Source organism: Pseudorca crassidens, chromosome 3 (assembly GCF_039906515.1).
Source record: "Pseudorca crassidens isolate mPseCra1 chromosome 3, mPseCra1.hap1, whole genome shotgun sequence".
Taxonomy (NCBI): domain Eukaryota; kingdom Metazoa; phylum Chordata; class Mammalia; order Artiodactyla; family Delphinidae; genus Pseudorca; species Pseudorca crassidens.
The window spans coordinates 87819612-87839736 of record NC_090298.1 but is presented as its reverse complement, the minus strand read 5'-3'; the positions used below and the strand labels follow the sequence as shown (position 1 = coordinate 87839736).

Sequence of the window (20125 nt, the reverse complement as noted above, 5' to 3'; positions counted from 1 at the left end):
CCCCAGAGAAGAGAGGCCCTCTCAATCCTGGCTTCATTCACAAATCTCAGTGAGGCCCTGACCAGCCTGATTTACCCTGTGGTGATAAGGGTGCGGTGGTATGGTAGTGTGCTATGTCATGGCAATGGATAGCATCACCGGATGAGAGAAGGAGAGATTCTCTGAAGAAAGGATTTTAGGCAGGCAGGCAGCATTATTACGCTTTAGGACCCAACACTTTTATGGTAAATTGCTTTCTTGTCTGTCACTTGATAGACTGTAATACTCTGTGAGGGCAGGACCAGCTCTGTCTTACTTACTACTATATCCTCAAGGCATAGCACATATTAGATGCTCAATAAATTTATGAATGAATGAAAAAATAAATGAATGGCAAGCTACTCGCAGGGGAGGGTGCGGGGGGTGGGGAGGGTGTGCAAATGTTTGGAGGCCTCACAACAAAGGAGGACATTAGATGAGTTAAATGTTTCAGGTATTATGCCGAGACTCTTGGGTGGAGATGTTTACAATTTGGATTTACCTGTCAAGCTGACCAGGCACCCTTTCCTGGGACTACTACTTCAGGAATTAGAACTGCATTTGCCTCAGTTCCTTTCATTTTCTTTGCTCCATAGTTGACTGGCTCCCTTTGAGGTTGCCACCTTCCTTCTTTAGAAATGGAGAGACCCTCCTTTAGGTCTGGCTCTAGGTTGCAAGTACTTCCTTAAGGCTGTTTTTGTACATCTCTGCTGGGATTCATTGTGCAGAACTTCTCTGGTTAAACTTTCTGAGGGAGAAAGTTTTGTATAGCCCTGAGATCTGGTTCCTCACAGAAAACACAAGGGAAAACACAGCGTAAAGTACTAGTACACTATTTTCCCTCCCTCACTGAATATATATTAATAGAGTGTCTACTGTGTGCTGTGTACAGTGCTAAGCTCTGGAGAGGTGATGGGGAGGAACTGAACTAGAAGGGGAAACGGAGGAAATGCCACACACTTATACAGTTTCAATCAGGGGACCAGTGTTGATAGTATGAAGGGAACTCAGTGCCATGTGGTTAGAGGAGTCCTACTCTATTCTATGGAGTCAGAAGAGACTTCCCCTAGAAAATGGCATCTGAGCTGAGACTTGAAGGATGAATGAGTCAAACAGGTGGGACTCTAAATGTTTCGGGCAGAGGGGGCACCTGGAGACAGGGAGATGCATGGCTTCTTTGAGGACATGAGAGGAAGTCATTGTGGCTGGAGTTAGTGAGTGTGGGGAGGGTCCTGTAAGGTGAGGTCAGAGAGGAAGGCAAGGATCAGCTCATGCAGGGGTTGGTAGCCATGTTAAGAATTTTATCTTTATTTTGACAGGTATGGGAAGCCATTAACTGGTAGAGCGTGACGGTTCCCTCTGGAACAGATCACTCCAGCTGCAGAATGCAGTAAATATCGGATGGAGGTAAGAGTGGGTGGCTGAGATTGGTTCGGAGGCAACTTGATATAGAAATGAGAAATCGAGAAATGAAGTGTGACATCCCTTGACGGAATACTGAGTCCACTGCTTTATCAAGTCTGTTAGCGAGAAGTTCTCATTTTGGGAACTGATGGGGGTCTTTATCCCGATCCACAAAGAAAATATAATTAGAGCTATGAATATGAATGTGATTGTTAAAGATCATGTCAGTAAAGAAAGAAAAGAGGGCTAAAGAAAAACACCTATATTTAAGGGCTGGGCATTCATACCACAAATATGTATTGTGTTCACTATGTGCCTGGCACCGGGCTGTGAGTCATAGTCAAGCAGGCAGAAGAAATTAGTTGGAGACAAAAGACGAGAACTCTGAAAATGTGGAGTAACGAACATCAACGAGTAAGAAAGTCTCGAGAAGAAAGTGTGGCCAGTGGTTCAGTTGCTGCAGAGGAAGAAAGTGAGATGAATGCTGACAACTTTGAGTCTGGATTAGACTCCACCCTACGTGGCACAGATTAGAAACTCAGGTTAATAAACAGACTTAGGGGGATTGCGTATAAGGAACTTGACCAAACTTTCTCCCATTTTAGAACTTTAAATTATAGGCAGAGAAGACTTGATATATGACATTTCACTTTATATCTCACTTCCTTGAAAACCCATCTATTCCACCTATGGAAAGAGGGCTGTACATCCCCAGTCCTGCCATGGCTGTCAGACAAGAGCAGAGATGTTGTAATTTGAGGCTGACAGCAAGATGACCCTTACAGGGTCACTACAGTTTCTGTCTTGTGCCAGATCCTCCTGCTGAAAGACGGAGGTGCCATGACGTTAAATCAATGTAGTGAGTGATGTGGAGATTTGAGATGAAGCTAAACATAGCTTCCTTTGATTTTAACTTTTCATTTTTTTCTGGCTGGACGCCACTTTAGAAGAAGAATCGCCTCTGGATAAATCATCTCTTCAGGCTTGCTATTCTAAGCAAATGACATTATGCTAAGAGGATCAGAAGGGCCTGAATGTTAATTGTGTTCATTTAGGGTTCCATGTAAAGTTTTTATTGAAGAAAAAAGACTCCCTATGAAATTTATGAAGTAGCAGAAACAAACACTCCTATTAGAAATATTCAGAAAACCATGTCACCAATTACAGATTTATTTACTTATTTATTTTAAAGTTTCAGTTTTTTTTTAAGATAAATAAATTTATTTATTTTTGGCTGCTTTGGGTCTTCATTGCTGCGTGTGGGCTTCCTCTAGTTGTGGCGAGCAGGGGCTACTCTTAGTTGTGGTGCATGGGTTTCTCATTGCCGTGGCTTCTCTTGTTGTGGAGCATGGGCTCTAGGCGCACAGGCTTCAGTAGTTAGTTGTGGCGTGCGGCTTCAGTAGTTGTGGCTCGCGGACTCTAGAGCACAGGCTCAGTAGTTGTGGTGCGTGGGCTTAGTTGCTCCGTGTCATGTGGGATCTCCCCAGACCAGGGCTCGAACCCGTGTCCCCTGCATTGGCAGGCGGATTCTTAACCCCTGTGCCACCAGGGAAGTTCCCCAATTACAGATTTAGCACCAAATAACTCAGTAATGGAAATCAAAGTTATGAAAGAATAACATTAATTTGAGGTGAATAATATCCAAAATTTTATTTCCGATAATTTAAGAAATGGATGAATCTGTTGTGTATTGCTATATAACAAACCACCCCAAAATTTAGTTGTTCAAAACAAGGACCATTTATTGAGGACAGGATTCTTTGGGTGGGCAGTTTAGGCTGGGCTCAGCTGTGAAGCTCTTCTAGTCTCAGCTGGAAATTTCTCATGTATCTGCTGGTCGCTGCCAGTCAGCTGGTTAACTCTGCATCTGGGGATTGCCTGGGACAATGGGGGTGACTGAGCTACGTGTCTCTCATCAACCAGAAGGCTAGCTTCGACTTGTCCATATGGCCATTGGGCAGGGTTCCTAGAGAAAGAGTGGAAACTTGAATGCCTCTTGAGGTGTGGCTCAGAATTGGCTCAACAGCCTTTCAGCCAAAGGATGTCCAAGGTCAGCTCAGATTCAAGGGGTGAAAAAATAGACTCTCTATTGATGCGAGGGGCTAACTGCAAAGTTAAACCGTACGGGAGAAAAAATTTTGGCCATTGTGCTATCTATCACAGATTCTGAATCATTTTTATCCTATTTGAGTCACATATTGGTAGATAAAATGTATAGTGTTTGAACAATACTTTTGGAAGGGGAAATGTCTTTATTTTTAGCTTTGTTGGCAGTTTCAAACTAGGACCTCCCTCACAGCAACCAGTTAGGATGAGATTTTATTAACAGAATATTTTTTACTTCATTCTTGTTTCTGTAACTATAAAGAAAATCCTCATGTTTTCAGTGGCTGTTAGTCTAGGTGTGTGTGATATAACCAATCACAGACAAAGCAGGACTTCTTAGTGGCAAGGAACACTACCTAGCTGCTGGCCTGGAAATCCTTTATAAAGAGTTCAGAATTGCCATTGGGAAAAGGGCATTTACTTGACAAATGGTGCTATTTCCATTTTTGTCTGCCCAATTTTAAATTTCCTCTTATTAAAATGGCAAATTCAGGCCCTGGAATAAATTGAACCAATGAAATACGTAACTGGAAGATACACACTTCACCACTTCACTCTGTAATATGTAGACATCTTATGGATGCAAGGACATTTCATGGAAAGGGAGTTTTTAAATTACTTTGTATGCATATAGAGAAAACAAAACTTTTTGATGTCTTGGCTCAAACTGAATAGGATCTCACTTAATAGCCCATGTAATACATTAAGATGATTTATTATTATGCTAATATTATATTGTAATATTTATTAAGCATTGGAAGTGCGCAGAATACTAGCTAGTCCACATAAAAGATCCTGATGAATTTCAAGGAAAAGGGCTAAGAAAAGCACTCTCCTAATGCATAGGAACGGAGGGTAATTCAGAATCTAGATGAACCAATAAACCCTATTTAATTTAGTATACATCATATGCCCCCAAAAAGGTAGACTAATGGAAAATGAGAGTGAGAATCTCTGATTAAAAGGTAATCATTTTAACGGCACATTTTCCTTCCAGACTTGAGTTTAGAAAGAGTCATTTCAGTAACATGTTTCTCATTTTAAGTTTTGGAGCGCTCGGCTGCTGCACTCTCAAAGAGAGCGCTCTGAGGATGGCCCCAAACTCATGAACCAAGAGGGGAAGGCATCTCACCATTACCACTTCACCCAGGAAGACCTGCACTTAGCTCTATATGGGGTCATTCCCAGCCGTCAGAACTCCGCCCACCTGCACCAGGCAATTTCGGGCCTCCTGGTCCCCATAGACAGCTCTGGGTCTGATTCTCTGCCTCAGACTCTGGATAACAACTCCCTTCAGCTACCAGAAGGTCTCTGCCTCGGACGGACGAAATTCAGTGAAGTGGCACATTTTGGTGTGTTCTTCAGTAGCCCTGTCACAAACAAAGGAGTCAGGTTCGGGCCCTTTCAGGGTAAAGTGGTCAACACCAGCTAAGTCAGGACGTACGGGGATAATTCCCTGATGTGGGACCTCTTTGAAGATGGTCATTTGAGCCACTTTATTGATGGAAAAGGAGGTGCAGGGAACTGGATGTCCTATGTCAACTGTGTTTGTTTCCCCACGGAGCAGAACTTAGTTGCCGTACAATGTCAAGGGCAGATCTTTTATGAAAGCTGCAGGGAGATCTCCCAGAACCCAGAGCTCCTTGCGTGGTATGGAGATTGCTATGAGAAGTTTTTGGACATTCCCGTGAGCCTGCAGGTCATAAAGCAGTGGAACCAAGCATCTGGGCCCTCGGAAGAGTCTGCAGAAGGGTACACGTGTGAAAGATGTGGAAAAGTATTTACCTACAAACATTACAGAGACAAGCATCTCAAGTACACCCCATGTGTGGACAAGGGTGACAGGAAATTTCCCTGTTCTTTATGCAACGATCCTTTGAGAAGTGAGAACGGCTCCGGATCCGGATCCTTCACATTCATGAGAAGCATCGGCCTCACAAGTGTTCTGTGTATGGGAAATGTTTCTCTCAATCTTCCAACCTAAACAAACACATGAGAGTCCACTCTGGAGACAGACTCTACCACTGTGTGTATTGTACCAAGACGTTCACTGCCTCTAGTATACTCCGCACACATATCAGGAAGCACTCTGGGGAGAAGCCCTTCAAATGCAAGTACCGTGCCAAATCTTTTGCGTCCCATGCTGCCCACGACAGCCATATCCGACGCTCACACAAGTAGCGTGGCACCGTTCCTGTTACATCTGTGGAAAAACCTTCCCAGATCAAGAAGCCTTCTACTCCCACATGAAGTTTCATGAAGACTGCTAGCCCTCAGAGAGTTTGAGGACAGTGCCTCTGTATTTCTGTCTTAATGTTTCTTGCTTATGGGTGTATCTTACAAACAAATGATAGCTAGATTGAGATGAGAAACAGAATAATGGAACTGACCAATTAGCAGAATTTACCAGATTTCTTGACTGTGGTTTTAACAGCTTTCACAGAAACATCTTTCACAATTTCTAACAAGAATGGAGTATTGCTGAATTCACCTAGAAATAATGAAAGCTGGCTGTTAATAGTGCTTAAAGGTCTGGAAACTCAACATCAACCCTGAAAGGGACTATATTTCTTTTCAGGGACTGGGAGTAGAGTCTTTGATTAATTGCGATTAAAAAAAAAGGAGGCTTTTTCTCTACCATTTGCCCCGGGCCCGCAATTGTAATATGTCTGTGGCCATCATCCCCTGTTATATTTCTTAACAGAATAAATTCTTTAAAAATCAAAAAAAAAAAAAAAAAGTTTTGGCCAATAATCCTCTGCATTATTATCTGATGTTCTAAAATCACAAGTTGCAGTGGTTTCTATAGAGACCAGCTTTATAACTATTATTCCAAACTACAAAATGAAATGCCTTTAAAAAATTATACCCTAACTGTAACTTTATGACATCACAATAAAATTTACAATGTTGGCATAAGGTATTTGGAAGTCTCAGACTAGAGTTATAAATCTGCAGTAAGAGGACAATTTTCCTAAAAAATAAATAATATACTTTAAAAACCATCTCTACCATGGCCAAGAAAAATGGGAAAAAATTTGAGACAATTATTTAGATGACTACAAAAAAAAAAAAAAAATCCATACTCCAAAATATCCCCTGAGACTTTTATGTAAAAAATATGCACATAATTTGAGGAAAGAGTTTCTTAGTTTGCCGTAATTCTATTTTGCTTAGCCAGTTTAGATCTGGGGAGAAAAAGTAAAGCCAATGCTAAAAAGGGGCTTAGAAACAGCATTTCCTATTTCATGAAATCATGCTCACTGACTAAGGGTTATCCTCTGCTCGTCTTTAAATAGAATTCTCACAGAAGTTGATGAAAATCTTGGGTGAATATTGATTGAAAAATAAGTTCTTGGGCTTCCCTGGTGGCGCAGTGGTTGAGAGTTCGCCTGCCGATGCAGGGGATACGGGTTCGTGCCCCGGTCTAGGAAGATCCCACATGCCGCGGAGCGGCTGGGCCCGTGAGCCATGGCCGTTGAGCCTGCGCGTCAGGAGCCTGTGCTCCGCAACGGGAGAGGCCACAACAACAACAACAAAAAAGTTCTTTCTCTGTCTGTATATATGCTCATAAATATGATACATGTGTATGTACATAATGGCATCAATTAAATTTTTAAATATGTTCTAGCCCCCTTGGGGGGTGTGTCTCTAAACAAGTAAAAAATGCAAAAGCACACAAATTTACATGCTTTTTGGATGATGGTAGTTGTAGCTGGTGGGAGAAAAGTATCCTAATTATTAGTTTATATATATTTGAGAAAAAAGTACAGGTTAACTTTATTTCTGAAAAGTCTACATATATTCTTTTTATTTAAATAAAGGTATGCTGCAGATATCTATGTTGCCATTGTAATAAAACATAAATACAAATTTTTATCTATTATTTATTTATTTATTTTGTAATGTGCATTCATGGTAATCTGTATTCCTTTAAGCAAGGAGTGTAATGTTATTTAATAATTCACAAAGACCATTTTAGGATAGTATACTTAGTTGATTGATTAGATTTTTAAAATGCAGATAGATTTTATTTGGTAATTTTTATTTAAAAATTTGAAGAGGGGAAATACAGAGCTGTAAGAGTACATACATGTTCAAATAGTAAAAGACAAGACAAACATATTTCATGGGAATAATATCACCTACCAATATCAGCTTTATGGTTGAATATTGGCCACATAGATCTATGGTATATATACTGAAGTCTAGCTAATGAAAAGTGATGTGGAAATTGAATCAACCAGTTCTTGTTTGCTTCTTTTGAAATTAGATGTAAGCACATACACATTTGTAATACACAGAAACATAACACATATTTACATGTGTGCCTAATTATTTGGTTTAGCTGTTTATCAAAATGACTGCTCAAAATTCTGTCTGTTTAAAAAGTTTGCTATGTAGGTCTTATTTAAACTATATTTTGAAATGAGCAAAACAACACATAGGCAATTCATAAGTAAGAAATTCTAAAAATGCCTCTTTAAGGATGTTTCAGCAACTTGTAAAACTGCTTCTACTTATGCACAGACTTCAAGAGAAGACATGCTGGGACGCAAACTCCAGGAAGTGCCAGAAAATTAAAGAGAGAATGAGGAAAAGTGGAAAATTCATGATGGAATTTGAAGGTCACAAGCTGAAGGTAAAGACATGGTACTCTATTTAGTAGAGGTTTTTTTTCCTCCCTCTTTTAGGCTGCACCCAGGAGAGGCAACTAGATCAGAAATAGAAAAGGAGCATTTCCTAAGGTCTGTAAGGAAAGAAAAGCTAGTGAAGAGTTATTCCTAAAGATTCTGAGAAAGCTCTTATAAAAGGGGGTAAAGAAGAGAGGAGCCTTCATTAAGTAACTTCAAATAGTCTGTGCACAGGATAGCTGGGTGACAGTTTGGTGATAGAACCTGGGTTCTTAGGCCTTTGGAATGAATTCTAAAGTTCTGGGAAGATAGATAGTGGAGTTAGCTTAAGTACCATTATGTTAGTCACCTGTTAGAAAGTTTTTTCATCTAATTATCATTTTTTAAATCTTTGATCCTGAGTTTATTTCCTTTATTATTTCTTCTGGATGTAACTGCTATATTAGACAAGAGTTGCTTAGTCTGTGGACTGTGGGGTTTGATACACCAGCTTGTTTCATTTATTTATCTGGACACTTGACTCAATAGATCTCCACTTCTATCTGGAGGCAGCTAATACAAAAAGGAAGTCCAGACTAGTCTAAAAAGGAAGACTAATCCATATTTAAAAGTAAGCTTTGCACTGCAACCACGTCTTGGAGATGGTATTGTGTTTTGTGCTATGTGGAAATTATTTTTATAGTATCACTTCATTTTAATAGAGAGGATCATGAAATTCAGTTCTTGGAAGTATTAACATTCCTGCCTTCATGGATAGCTGGGACATTTCTCCTAAGTACAGAACTTACTTTTTTTTTTTTTTCCCTGAAATATTGAACTCATTAAGGTAAAAAGAAATTACCTAGATCAGTGATTCTCTATTCTCTATGCTAATTAGAATTCCCTGGAGAGCTTTTAAAAATTACAGATCCAAAATCCCGGCCCCTAACCTAAAACAGGGAGTGGGGCCTTGGCACGTTCTTTTTTAAAAAGCTCCCAAGGTGATTCTAACTCATAGGCAAGGTTAGAACACCCACCTAGATAGTTCAAGGCCAAAAAATAATACATAAACAAATAACTAGAAAGATAAATCCCTATCTGTATTTTAATTTGAAGCATTGCTTCAGTGTCATTTTTTCAGTGTCATTTGTTTTAAAACCACCAGTGTACTCGGTTACCGGTAGCTTTAAATCCAAATATATTTAGAATATAGCCAAGCCCTTTTACAGTCCATTTCCAACCAACTTTTCAGGTCTCAGCTCCCTACAACCCTCTTTCAATGTTGTTGAACTCAAAGCATTTGAACACTCCCTGCACCTTTATTCCTCCATGATTTAGCTTCTTGCTGTTTTCTCTCTGACATACTGGAACCTCCTTCTGAACTTGGCAAAACGCTACTTATCCTTTAAATGGCCAACTTTAGAGTCATTGCCTCTGTGACACTGGGCTAATCATAATTATTTTCTATAATGCTGATTTGTGTAAATTCAAATCACTTCAATATTTTCCTGAGGAGACAAAACCACATTATCTAATGGTACGTATATTTAATAATACCTCTCTTCAAACTTTATCTAAGTGTGTATCTGTCATATTGCTGCTTAGTTACTCCAATATCAATAATTACTTAGGTATATAATCCCAGAAGGAGGCATTTGATTTAAGTTTATGAAGTATTTCTCCTAGACATTTGAATTATGTTCTGAACAGTTGCAAATTCCAATGCGTTTTATTCCAGCTCCCTGAATCATTTTAAGGAAAACCATCATGTATGATTTTCTTTTTCTGCTTAAAATGCGACTATCCAGACTTTAAAACAAATAGGAAATATTTAAAATATCAGAACATCCATATTCTTTTGATATATTGATTTTTCACATTTGCTTACAGTATGTGTTTTAAATAGGAAATCAGTGGATATGATTTCTTTTTCTTCACTCCTTTTGGCTTTGATGCCACAGGAAGCCAGCTTGCTAACTCCCTGATACCTGATATTTCCCTGACTAAAAAGTCTCTCCGATGAGAATCAGCATTTTCCCCAAGATAGGAGTCATGAATTCTCATCTTCCTAAAGATACATATGTCCCTTAAAAGGGTCCAGAACATTTCCTGCAAAACTGTCTGTCGTAGGAGCACCTATTAGAGCTACCATCAGAAAGACTGAGGGAAGAAATGCATCCTTCCTACAACAGAAAAAAAAAGTGCACCCTAAAATAGACCAAGAACTTGAACATCAGCAAAACTGGGGGGGGGGGGAATCAGATAACGCTTTAAGTGAAAATTTGATTTAAAAAATTAAAGCTTACTGCACATTGTTAGAGCTTGGAGTTGAGGCCCCTGGCCGATGAACTCACAAGTATAGGTAGTGTGCTACATGAGGGGCAAGTTTTTCGCTAACATCGCAAGGGTCTCTGGCCCAATGAGTGGAGTTTGATAGTAATACTTGCTACAAATGTAAAAAAAAAAAAAAAATTAAAGCTTATCCTTCAGTTCTCTAGCTTAAGTTTTCCGACTTCTCACTGTTGGAATTTTGTGAAATATACAGATGGTAGAGAAGAATTTGTATTAATATTCTGAATTTACATTTCTTAATTTAGGAAGGTGTTTGGTTTGTTAGGGTGGCCTGTAGTGCAATCTATAATTACACAGATTGCAATTTATATCTACTCACAAAACAGAAGAGTTACTTTTCTAGGACAATTTCAGGTCTCTGCAGATAGGAAAAATTTCTGTAATTGAGAAACTACTCAACTTCTAGGCAAGAGCCCGTGACATCCAGGTAATCCCATGCCGATATGGACTGTTCCTTTCCTCTCAAATCGGTATTGTTCATGACCCCAGATTCTCCATCAAACTCAATCCCGGCTGAACTACAGGTAATAGCCCCGCTGGGTGCGGACTGCAGGCCAACCACTGGAGGGCGTCTGGACGCTTCCAAACAGCTCCGAAGCGCCTGGAAATCTAGAGCTCGAGGACTGGAAAGCGCAGGAGGAAGAACGTGATCTTTGATTTTATTGGGCTAATAAGTAAAGGGAAGAACAGGCAGGTTTGGGAGCAAAAGTACGCTGTTTTCTTTCTTGGGATTAGCCCTTCTTGCTGACGCAGCAAATTCCCTAGAGAGTTAGAGAGACTAATACCACTCAGGCCCCAGCCCGCGGAACCCCACGAGGGCGAGTCTCGAGAGTGTGTAGCCCCGCAGCGCCGGGCGCCTGGCTAGCTTCCCGGGCGCTGGAGGACACCGGCGCACGTCCCGAGGCGCGAGGACCGCCTCGCTGTCAGGTGATCGCGCGACGGTGGCGGCCGAGGGCCCGAGGCACTGCAACCTGCTCTAGAAACCCGGGAACGCAAGGCCTTTTCCAATAATAAAGGAATTCCTTCCCTGACCTCCATTTCTTCCCCCACCGGGTTCGTTCAAAGCATTTATCCTTTGGGGAGTGGGCAGTGAACCAACCTCGGAGTTGAAATAGAAAAGGTGTACGGTATTTCGGGTGGGCTCCCCTGCCGCATTCATTTCCTCCCTGCCGAAGATTCGCACTGAATTGTAATCACTTTACCCTGTGATTTTCTCGATCTAAAAAAAAAATGTGTTTTCAAAGCATCACTTTAAAGAAAAGTCTTGCTTCCTGCTCATGAACCTTTAAATCCCTGGTAGGAAGAGGGGAGTTGAAAGGCACATGAGAGATGCTCAGGTTTTCAGATATCCCGGCGCCGGGCAATGCGCCTAGTGAAGAACAGGACAGAGATTTCCAAAAACACGTAGTCACTGTCGTTGCCTGCCAGCCGGCTGCTGGGACTGCGTGTCACTTGAGGGGCCCTGGAGACAGATTTCGGCTCTCCGGCTACAGGGTGGGAACCGGTTCCTTTGTAACTGAAAGACCCTACCCTCAGCTAAAAAGATGTCAAATCATTCCTCAGGCCAGACGGAATTCAGCATCCAAAGGGTTACACGCGGCTGCCGGGTTCGGGCGGAGGAGAGGGCGCCTCAGCACTCCCAGTAATTCAATTAGTCAGGTTTCTGGAAGGTGGGGCCCGGGAGGGGGGTTAGGAGGCGTGGGGAAGGGAGGAGATTAGGAAAACGCCTCTTTCTCGTGGAGCAGACCAATCCGGTTGGAGTAAAGAGGAAAAAAAAACCCGATCTGTAAGCAAACAGCAGGCCTTTCCCTGACTGGCTGCTCCAGCCACCCCCCACCCCTTTCCAAGTAAACTGCGAGGAAAAAAAAAAAAAAAAAAAAAGCAGCCCACATGACCCGGGCCGCGGCGGCAGCAGCAGCGCTGGCTAGGCTCGGGCTGGCGGCGCCTCCCCCTCTCGGTCCGGAGCTCACACCGGCGCTCGCGCCGCCCGCCGACCCCGCGCCCTGCGCTCCACGCCCACCCCACCCCCGCGCCGCCCACGTCCACGTTCACGCGCGCGGCCTCGCGCTCCGGTACGGCTGCGGCGGCGGCTGCTGCTGCTGCTGCTGGGTTGCCGCTGCTGTCGGCTTTACACGCAGGTCATTAACGAGGGGGCGTGCCCGAGGAAATTTTTCCCATAAAGCATTTTTTCTCTCTCTCTTTTTTTTCTCTTTTGCAAAACTGACTTTTACCCCTTTCCACTTCTCGCCAGTCGTTTCAATCCCTCCTGGGCTGCTCGTGCTGCTGCTGCACTCAAGTTTATTTTCCCGCCTGGTAAAGGTTTTGGGATTCTGTCGGTGGTTTTCACCTCTTGTTGCTGCTGTGCCCAAGGAGGGAAAGAGGAGCAGCTGCGGGAGGATCGGGAAGGTTTTCTGATGTAGTCATCGGGGAGGTGCCACACGCTCTCGTGCGCTCTTTCTTTTTTTTTTTTCTTTCTCCTTTCGCATTTCAAACTGATTGATGCCTCTCTACAAGTTGCCGGGCTTGGGGTCGGACCAGTCGGAGTCGCAGGGACACTTCTGAGAGCTCACCCAGGGCTCTTGGCACCGCGTCTGGGGGCTCATTCTTGCTCCCGGAAGGCGATCGGAGACTGACATCAGCCCATCCAGGAGTTGGAGGGATTCATTTGAAAGTGATTGTTTCCCCTCCCGCTCTCCAGCTGAACAGTTGGATTGGCATCGTCCTGCAGGTTTCGGCATCCCAGCTCCGCCTGGCTGGCTGGTTCAGACCTCTGCTCTCCATTCACTCTGGTGCACCGACTCCCGGCCAAGAAAAGCACGCGCGAGAAATCCCCGAGACTCAGGCAGCGGCCAGGGTGTCGCCTCCCGCCACCGTCGCAGTCCGACTCCGACAGGGGACCTGCCGAAAGACGCGAAAAGCCAAACTTTTCTTTGAGGTTTGAGAGGCAAGACCGCTCCTCGCCCGCTTAGCTGCCGCTTAACCAGTTCCAGGACGCCGGCGGGGCTGGGTTTCTAGCTCCAGATCTCCACCCTTCTCGGCGCACCGCCCCGAACCCGTAGCACCTACGAGACTCCTCCGAGATTTCCAGGGGTTACCGGGTTAAAGCACAGAGGAGGCGGGGGAAGGGGGTCCTCAGACTCCCAGGACCACAGGCGGGAAGCCCCCCCCATCCACACGGAGCACTCTTCCTGCAGTTTCCTACAGGCCGCCAAAGTAACTTGGAGCGAAGCGGGGCGCAGTGCGAGGGCCCTGGGCGGCGGCGGAGCCGTGCGCACCCCGCGGCGCCGACGCTGAGCCGGGCCCGGCGGGCCGGTGTATGTCTCCCCGCGGCCGTGGCGCGCAACTCCCGGTGACTGTGCAGCGTGCGCCGCCGCCTGCCCCAACCCGCGCTGCCGCCGCCCGGCCCGGCGCGCACCTCCTTCTCCCGGGGTGACCGGCCTGCCGCCGCCGCCCGAGACACAGCTTGGCACCCCTTCCCCCGCCCTCGCCGCCGCCACCACACACACACACGCACGCTTCTCTCCATCTTGTGATTCCTTTTTTTCTCCTGAGCCCTCCAGTGGGGGTGCGAGTTTGCCTTTATTCCCCCCACTTCTCCACCTTTATTTCTGTCTCTCCTCCCCCTCCTCAGCTTGGTGTGCGCCTCTTTCTTTTCTCGCCCCTCTTCATTTTTATTTATTCATATTTATTTGGCTCCCGCTCTCTCTCGCCCCTTCTTCCTCCCTCCCTCCCTCCCTCCGGATCCCTGATCTCTCCCCGGAGTGGCGCGTCGGCGGCTCCGCCGCTGGCCAGGCGTGATGTTGCACGTGGAGATGTTGACGCTGATGTTTCTTGTGCTCTGGACGTGTGTGTTCAGCCAGGACCCTGGCTCCAAGGCCGTCGCCGACCGCTACGCCGTCTACTGGAACAGCAGCAACCCCAGGTAAGGCAATGGGGGGCGGAGAGCCGGGGCTACCCGGGCCTCGGGGCCCTGCGGAAGGAGCGGCGGCGCCGGAGATCCGCGCGCATCGGCCGACAGCGGAGCGCACTCAGAGTCTGCGTCGCTCGGGCGCGGATGGCTTTCGAGGCGCCCGCGGGAAACGCTCACTTCGTGCCTCTCATTGTTGAGGTGCGGCAGGGAGCCTGAGCGCCCCTGGGCGTCCCCGGGTCTACCCAGACCCGATGCTTCTGCGAAGCCCGGGGAGACTCGGAAAAGGCGGGAGCCCGGGAGTGGAGACTTCGCTTCCCACCCGGGCAGGCTGGCCAGCATCCCGAGCCAGGCGCGGGGCTTGGGCACGGGGAGCCCCGGGTGCAAGCCGCCAGGAGCTCCCTCTTGGAGCGTGGCTGCGCAGGGACTGTGGAGGGAACCCGCTAAACATCCCCAAAGTGTTTTTTTGTTTGTTTGTTTTCTTTTTAAATTTTTTCCTTCCCTTTTCCCCGGTGCGCTCAGAAAGCGCACTGGCTGGGGGAAGTGTGGGGGGCTGGGAAGCGGAAGCTTTAGGTTTATATTTTCCTCCTTAACTACGAGGAAATCATCCGACCACTAAGTCAGTCTGGTCCCGGCTCTCTTGGCAGTAGAGAGGCTTCTCCCACCTCCTCCACCTCCCGGTGGGCTCAACGTGCCAGAAAGTTTGATCTAATGCCGGGTTACGTCATGCTTGCGGAGCTAGCTGCTGGAGTTGGCCGAACCGGGAGGTGGGAGCCCTTCGTCCGAAGCCTGGCAGTGTGCAGCCGGAGGAAAACGCGCGGTTACCTGGAAACGTTTTTCGGGCGCTTCCGAAGCCAGCCGAGTACGCGGGAACCTAGAGACGGGCGCCCGGGGCCGCCCTAGCGCTCCTGCTGGACCCTGGCTTGTTCACGGACCCTGGAAGAGGGGTAGGGGTGGGGTTGTCCAGAGTGCCGGGCGGACCCCTCCCGATCCAGAGCAGGTCCAAGCCCTACTTTCTCCCCGGCAGCAGTCGGCCCCGCTGGGCCCATATTGCTCTGCCTTTCTGGGACCGAGGCCAGCTTCCAGCTTCCAGCTTCCAGCTGTGGGCTGGTCTCGGTGCCCGCCTAGGAGAAGGGAAATAGCATCGATTATACCTAAAATCCCAGGTTTTTCCCTGGGCTGGCGTGGAAGTTGGGAGAAGAAACGCGGAGGCCAAGGGAAGAGTTTGGTTGCTGCGCACCCAGCGCGCTTGGGGAGAGGGGGCTGGTGGGCGCCTCTAGTTTTTCCTACCTCCCGGTGGCCCTCTCCGCCGGCCTCCCGCCTTCCTTTGTTATGCTGGCATAGGAGGGATTCCCCCGCTTGAAGTAATGTTCTCTCAGTTGAAGATGAGCAGATTTCCCTACGAGCCGTACACCGGTTGCCGAACGGGGATAGAGTCCCCCCCACCCCCACCCCGCTACCTCAGGAAAGATAGTCACACCCAGGTAGCCCAAGTCCTGATTGAATCGCTTGGGCCAAGTGGAGACATCCTTCAAAGTTTGGTTTAAAAAGTCTCCTGAAGGTGGGTGTGGGATGGGAAGCTATTTCTTCTTTGACATGCCACTTACCGCTATTAGGAAAAGAGAAAGAGAAGCCATCCTGCCAGAGGAGATGCCTTTTATTAAAGCTGACAAGACAAATAGAGCAAGCTTTCCAGTTGTGATGGCGTTAAAAGCAAGTCTCATTATGTTGGTTGGTTTTATTCCCCTTTGGGCTTTATTAGACAGCATATTCGAAACAGAGGAATTTATATTTTAAACTTTAGTGCCTTATCAAATAAAACAACAGTGAAATTGGTTAGTTGAATTTGGGACATTTTACTCTTGCTTGTCTTTTGTTTCCCACTCCAAACTTCACAGTGTAATCTTTTTCTCATGGTATTAATTTATTTGGGTACTTGGGTGTTCCAGTCATCCTGGGTTAAAACAGAAAGAATCAGCAACATCCCCACTCTTACCCCCTCCTTCTTAACCTGTCAAACTAGTCTGAGTTAGTTTGAGGACATTTTATCTTAGGTTATCTCTGTTTTATGCTTTTGATACTGTTGTTTGGTTTGAGATTAGCACACTGATTTTTGTCACAGGTCATGTTTTTTAATAGATCTGCCCTGCCTGCGGAAAACTCTTCTGCTCAGGATGCCATGGTGTGTTTGAACCTGCCCAAAGTTAACCTGTAGAATTTTAAAATACCGAGAGTATTCTCAAGTCAGTGTTTTAATTTGAAGTTTGTGGAAATACTTCTCTGATCATTATCAATTTGATAATGTTCAAAAGAAAGAATCATGCAACCCACCCCCCCAAAAAAAGATTCAGCTCTAACTTTAGTATTTTTAGGGATTTGTGTTTATCTTCATATGTTATCACAGTAAAACTTACTTTAAAAAATAATATAATTTTAAAACTAGATACTGGTAGGCAGATTTATCTTAGAAATGTGGAATAAGACGGTGCTTTTCTGATGAATGAAGAAAAGTCAGCTTGGATGTATTTAAAAGGAGCCAAATGCAAAATAAGTAATTTAGAAATAAGTTTATCACAAAAGATAGTGAAAAAATATTTTAGAAAATTTGCAGGGGTCTACTAAATTTTAAACTTTTAATGTTTTACATTTTCTTTTCATCTGTGCCATCATTTTGTAAAGTAAGCTAACCATGCTTTTTGGTTTGACATAAATCCTATCTTTTAAGATTTTGCTAAATTAATAATATTATCAGGAGACTTCAGTCTTGTGGAAAAAAGTAGAAAACTTTAATTGCAACTTAAAGAGACTTTAAAGATTTTTCTCTTAGAAGAAGAGTTCAGCGGACACGTTAAGCTGATAATAAATGGATATTGTGGCAAAATGAAGTAAATATATTTTAGCTTATACTAATGGACTTCATTTGAAATTATGTTTAGATAAAATTAAAATTAAGTATTACATCTTGATCACAGGATTTAAATTTCTTATTTTGTAACTTGTGTAGTCATAGGAGTTTATCAGCTGCATTGGGTTTCATTACTGACTGCTTTGATAACAGAAGCGTCCATAGATCTAAGTTCACAGAGGAAAAAAATATAAAATGTATTTGCTGTCAGATGGTTTTGCTGTTAGAATCTGTCTTCCCAAGCATTCACTTCTGGGAAATAGATGTTTAATTTTCAAATGCTGATAACTTTTTAATTGGCAGTATTTATTGGGCAGTGGACCACATTGATTTTATGTATTGACTTGCTACAGATCTCTGAAATAGCAACTGAGACCTAACAGTCTGAATAAAAATATATGATAACATTTTTGTAAATGCACATTTCATATTTTAAACGTTTGAAAAGCTGTATGAGTTTCACCTAAATCGTGAGAGTAATAGAAAGATCCTTTTAATGTTATGCTCAATTCCGAACCGGCCTGTTACTAAGTAAGTTTGAGTAATGAAGATCCAAGTCAAGGAGATTATAACTATGGATAGAATATTTGTGTCTAATTTCTTTAATAATGGAAAAAGCTTTTAAGTAACTTTAAAAAAGACTTTCAATAATAAAACTTCCTTTACATTCTCCCTTAGTAGCTACGTTTATAAAGGTAGAGGTGACTCAATATTAAGAGTATGCCGCTTAATTTGAAACATGCTATAAACAGTTTGGTGCTTCCAAAGATAATATTCTTTCAAATGCTGTGTATGTTGAAAAGTTCTTGGATTCATTTGACCACTTGCCAAAATGATGCTGGGATAATTAAACATGTCTCCTACTGGTTGGCATTAATAGATGGAATAGTAAAATAATACAGTGGCAAATACAACCAGCATACTTTAAGAGTACCGATTTTCTTCACTTAGTACTTTGCTTCTGTTAAGGTTTGAGAATCACCAATTTAAAATGTTATTCTCTTATGGGAAACGATATCCCTATAATTCATCTGGGATTTTCTAAATTTCAGCCTAACCATATGTTTTCTTTGGACTTGTAAATTAAACATTTCATGTTAGAGTAGCAGGTAATTGACACCATTTAGTTTTGCAAACATGTAATCTTGAGTTGTGAAAGTGATGTGAATTCTAGGTCAATACTCCCAAATCTTTCAGGCAGTATAGGTGATATGTATGTGACTAAGTAGAGAGTAGTAACATTTTTCCCTGATCATATAGCCCTTGCATATTTTTTCTCTTTCAAAATTCACTTGTTTCATTAAAAAAAATCTGAGCTTCCAGTGTTTTATATATATATATATACCAGTATACCAGTACTGTGCCTTTCCCACTGACAAATGAAATCAGTTTGGTCTAAATCTAGGAATTTGTTTTGAGGAAAGATGGAAAGTTGATCTTGGTTTTGAGTGAGTTGTATCACCAACCCTGATAACTTTATTTTTGAAATTTTAAGTGTTTTAAATAATACTTCATATGTTAGAAACAAAAGTTCTTCAAGTAAAAGACATTACTTAGAATCTTTTAACTTTATTAACTCTGAACCTTAGTGTAATGTATCATTTTATTAGATGTAATGGGATAATTTTGTTATTTTGATATTTATATCAGAATTTTATAAACATTTGCTTTAAAAATAAAAATAAACATCTGCTTTAAAAACAAAGTGATGAAAATTTATATCCACTGTAGGAAACCTGAAGTGTTTTTACCCTTATCCATTTGTAGGAGACCTGAAGTGAATTTTCCCCCTCTTACCCTTTGTTTAATCTAGAAATTTGTAGAAGAAAAGTGTGCTTCTTATTTTTGGCCAGTTTTCCATAGAAGTTTGAAAGCAAAATAAGCCATTGAGATGTTATGTTCCATTGATTTTATACATTATGTTATGTATTCGTAATAAGCTATCAGAAATAGTCAACTGTCTTTTTCTTAGGCGACTGGAACATCAGTGCTGCTTGAGGCACGCTTGGCTGTTCCGTGTGAGACCAAGGTCAATATACTCTTCATGATTAAAAGAATCAGAGAGAGCCTTCAGTAGTTCATTACTCCCTGTTCGTTGATTTTAGTGGTATTAACTAAGCCATTGGCTCACTGAACGAATATCTTGTTGCCATATGTGTTCTGACTGATGATCAATAGCTCTAGAGGCTTCCACCTTTGAAGACTGAGGATCAGATTTGGAGGGAGCACTTAGTTATTTGGGGGCAAATTAGCCTTGTGAATTTCTTGCCATTTAATCCTGTAAGATGCCTCTGAAGAGGCATTTCATTGCATTCTGTCCACTGGCCTGATTTCCTGTTGGATGGGACAGATAAAGATGAGCGCCTCCTTTTCTCCCCTGTTGCTATGAACCAAGCAAGCTACCAGCTTCATGCTGGGCCAAGAAAATTAATGAATACAATTAGTCCTTCAGGAGTCCTGGCCTTTGCAAACTTAGAAGTATATGCCAAAAGAATGTACCTTTGAGGAAGAGAAAACATTGAAATAGAAAATGAACAAAACATAAGAATATGTTAAGAACAGAATTTTATGTGAGGGTAACATTTGGTTTATTGTTTAGTTTTTTTTCTTTGTCCAATATATATCATTTGATTAATAGTTTTTGAAAAAAGATACCCCTCAGCCCTCTTCATTTTTTGTGTTGGTTTTGAATAACTTCCAGCAGTAATGAGGATTTAAAAAGCTATGATATTTTATTTTAGATAATGAACCACTCTATGTTAACTGATGCCATATAATCAATTTTCTTTTCAGAAACAGTATACAAACTGTTAAAACAGC

At 43.2% G+C, this 20125-nt stretch overlaps 1 protein-coding gene, 2 long non-coding RNA genes, 1 other non-coding gene and 1 pseudogene across 5 annotated transcripts in view; 4 read left to right on the top strand and 1 right to left on the bottom strand.

The window, feature by feature from the left end:
• LOC137221543 (uncharacterized) overlaps positions 1–10383 on the top strand; it is a 73635-nt gene extending 63252 nt beyond the window's left edge. Inside the window, exons 2-3 of the long non-coding RNA XR_010942058.1 lie at positions 1338–1425; positions 8059–10383. This is a non-coding gene — a long non-coding RNA (uncharacterized lncRNA). The remainder of the gene's footprint in view (positions 1–1337; positions 1426–8058) is intronic.
• Positions 1813–5798, top strand: LOC137220565 (PR domain zinc finger protein 14 pseudogene; annotated as a pseudogene).
• Positions 10384–10445: 62 nt separating the features above from the next.
• Positions 10446–10595, top strand: LOC137222863 (small nucleolar RNA SNORA62/SNORA6 family). Its single transcript, XR_010942641.1, has one exon. It is a non-coding gene; the product is annotated as a small nucleolar RNA SNORA62/SNORA6 family (small nucleolar RNA).
• A 540-nt stretch (positions 10596–11135) lies between these two features.
• LOC137221545 (uncharacterized) lies at positions 11136–12210 on the bottom strand. Its single transcript, XR_010942060.1, has 2 exons — positions 12024–12210; positions 11136–11712 (listed from the first exon to the last, which is right to left on the bottom strand). It is a non-coding gene; the product is annotated as an uncharacterized lncRNA (long non-coding RNA).
• Positions 12211–12479: 269 nt separating this feature from the next.
• EFNA5 (ephrin A5) overlaps positions 12480–20125 on the top strand; it is a 281403-nt gene continuing 273757 nt past the window's right edge. For both annotated transcript variants that reach the window (XM_067731390.1, XM_067731389.1), the window contains exon 1: positions 12480–14415. In XM_067731390.1, the coding sequence (XP_067587491.1) occupies positions 14291–14415 (125 nt within the window). In that variant the 5' untranslated portion in view covers positions 12480–14290. The remainder of the gene's footprint in view (positions 14416–20125) is intronic.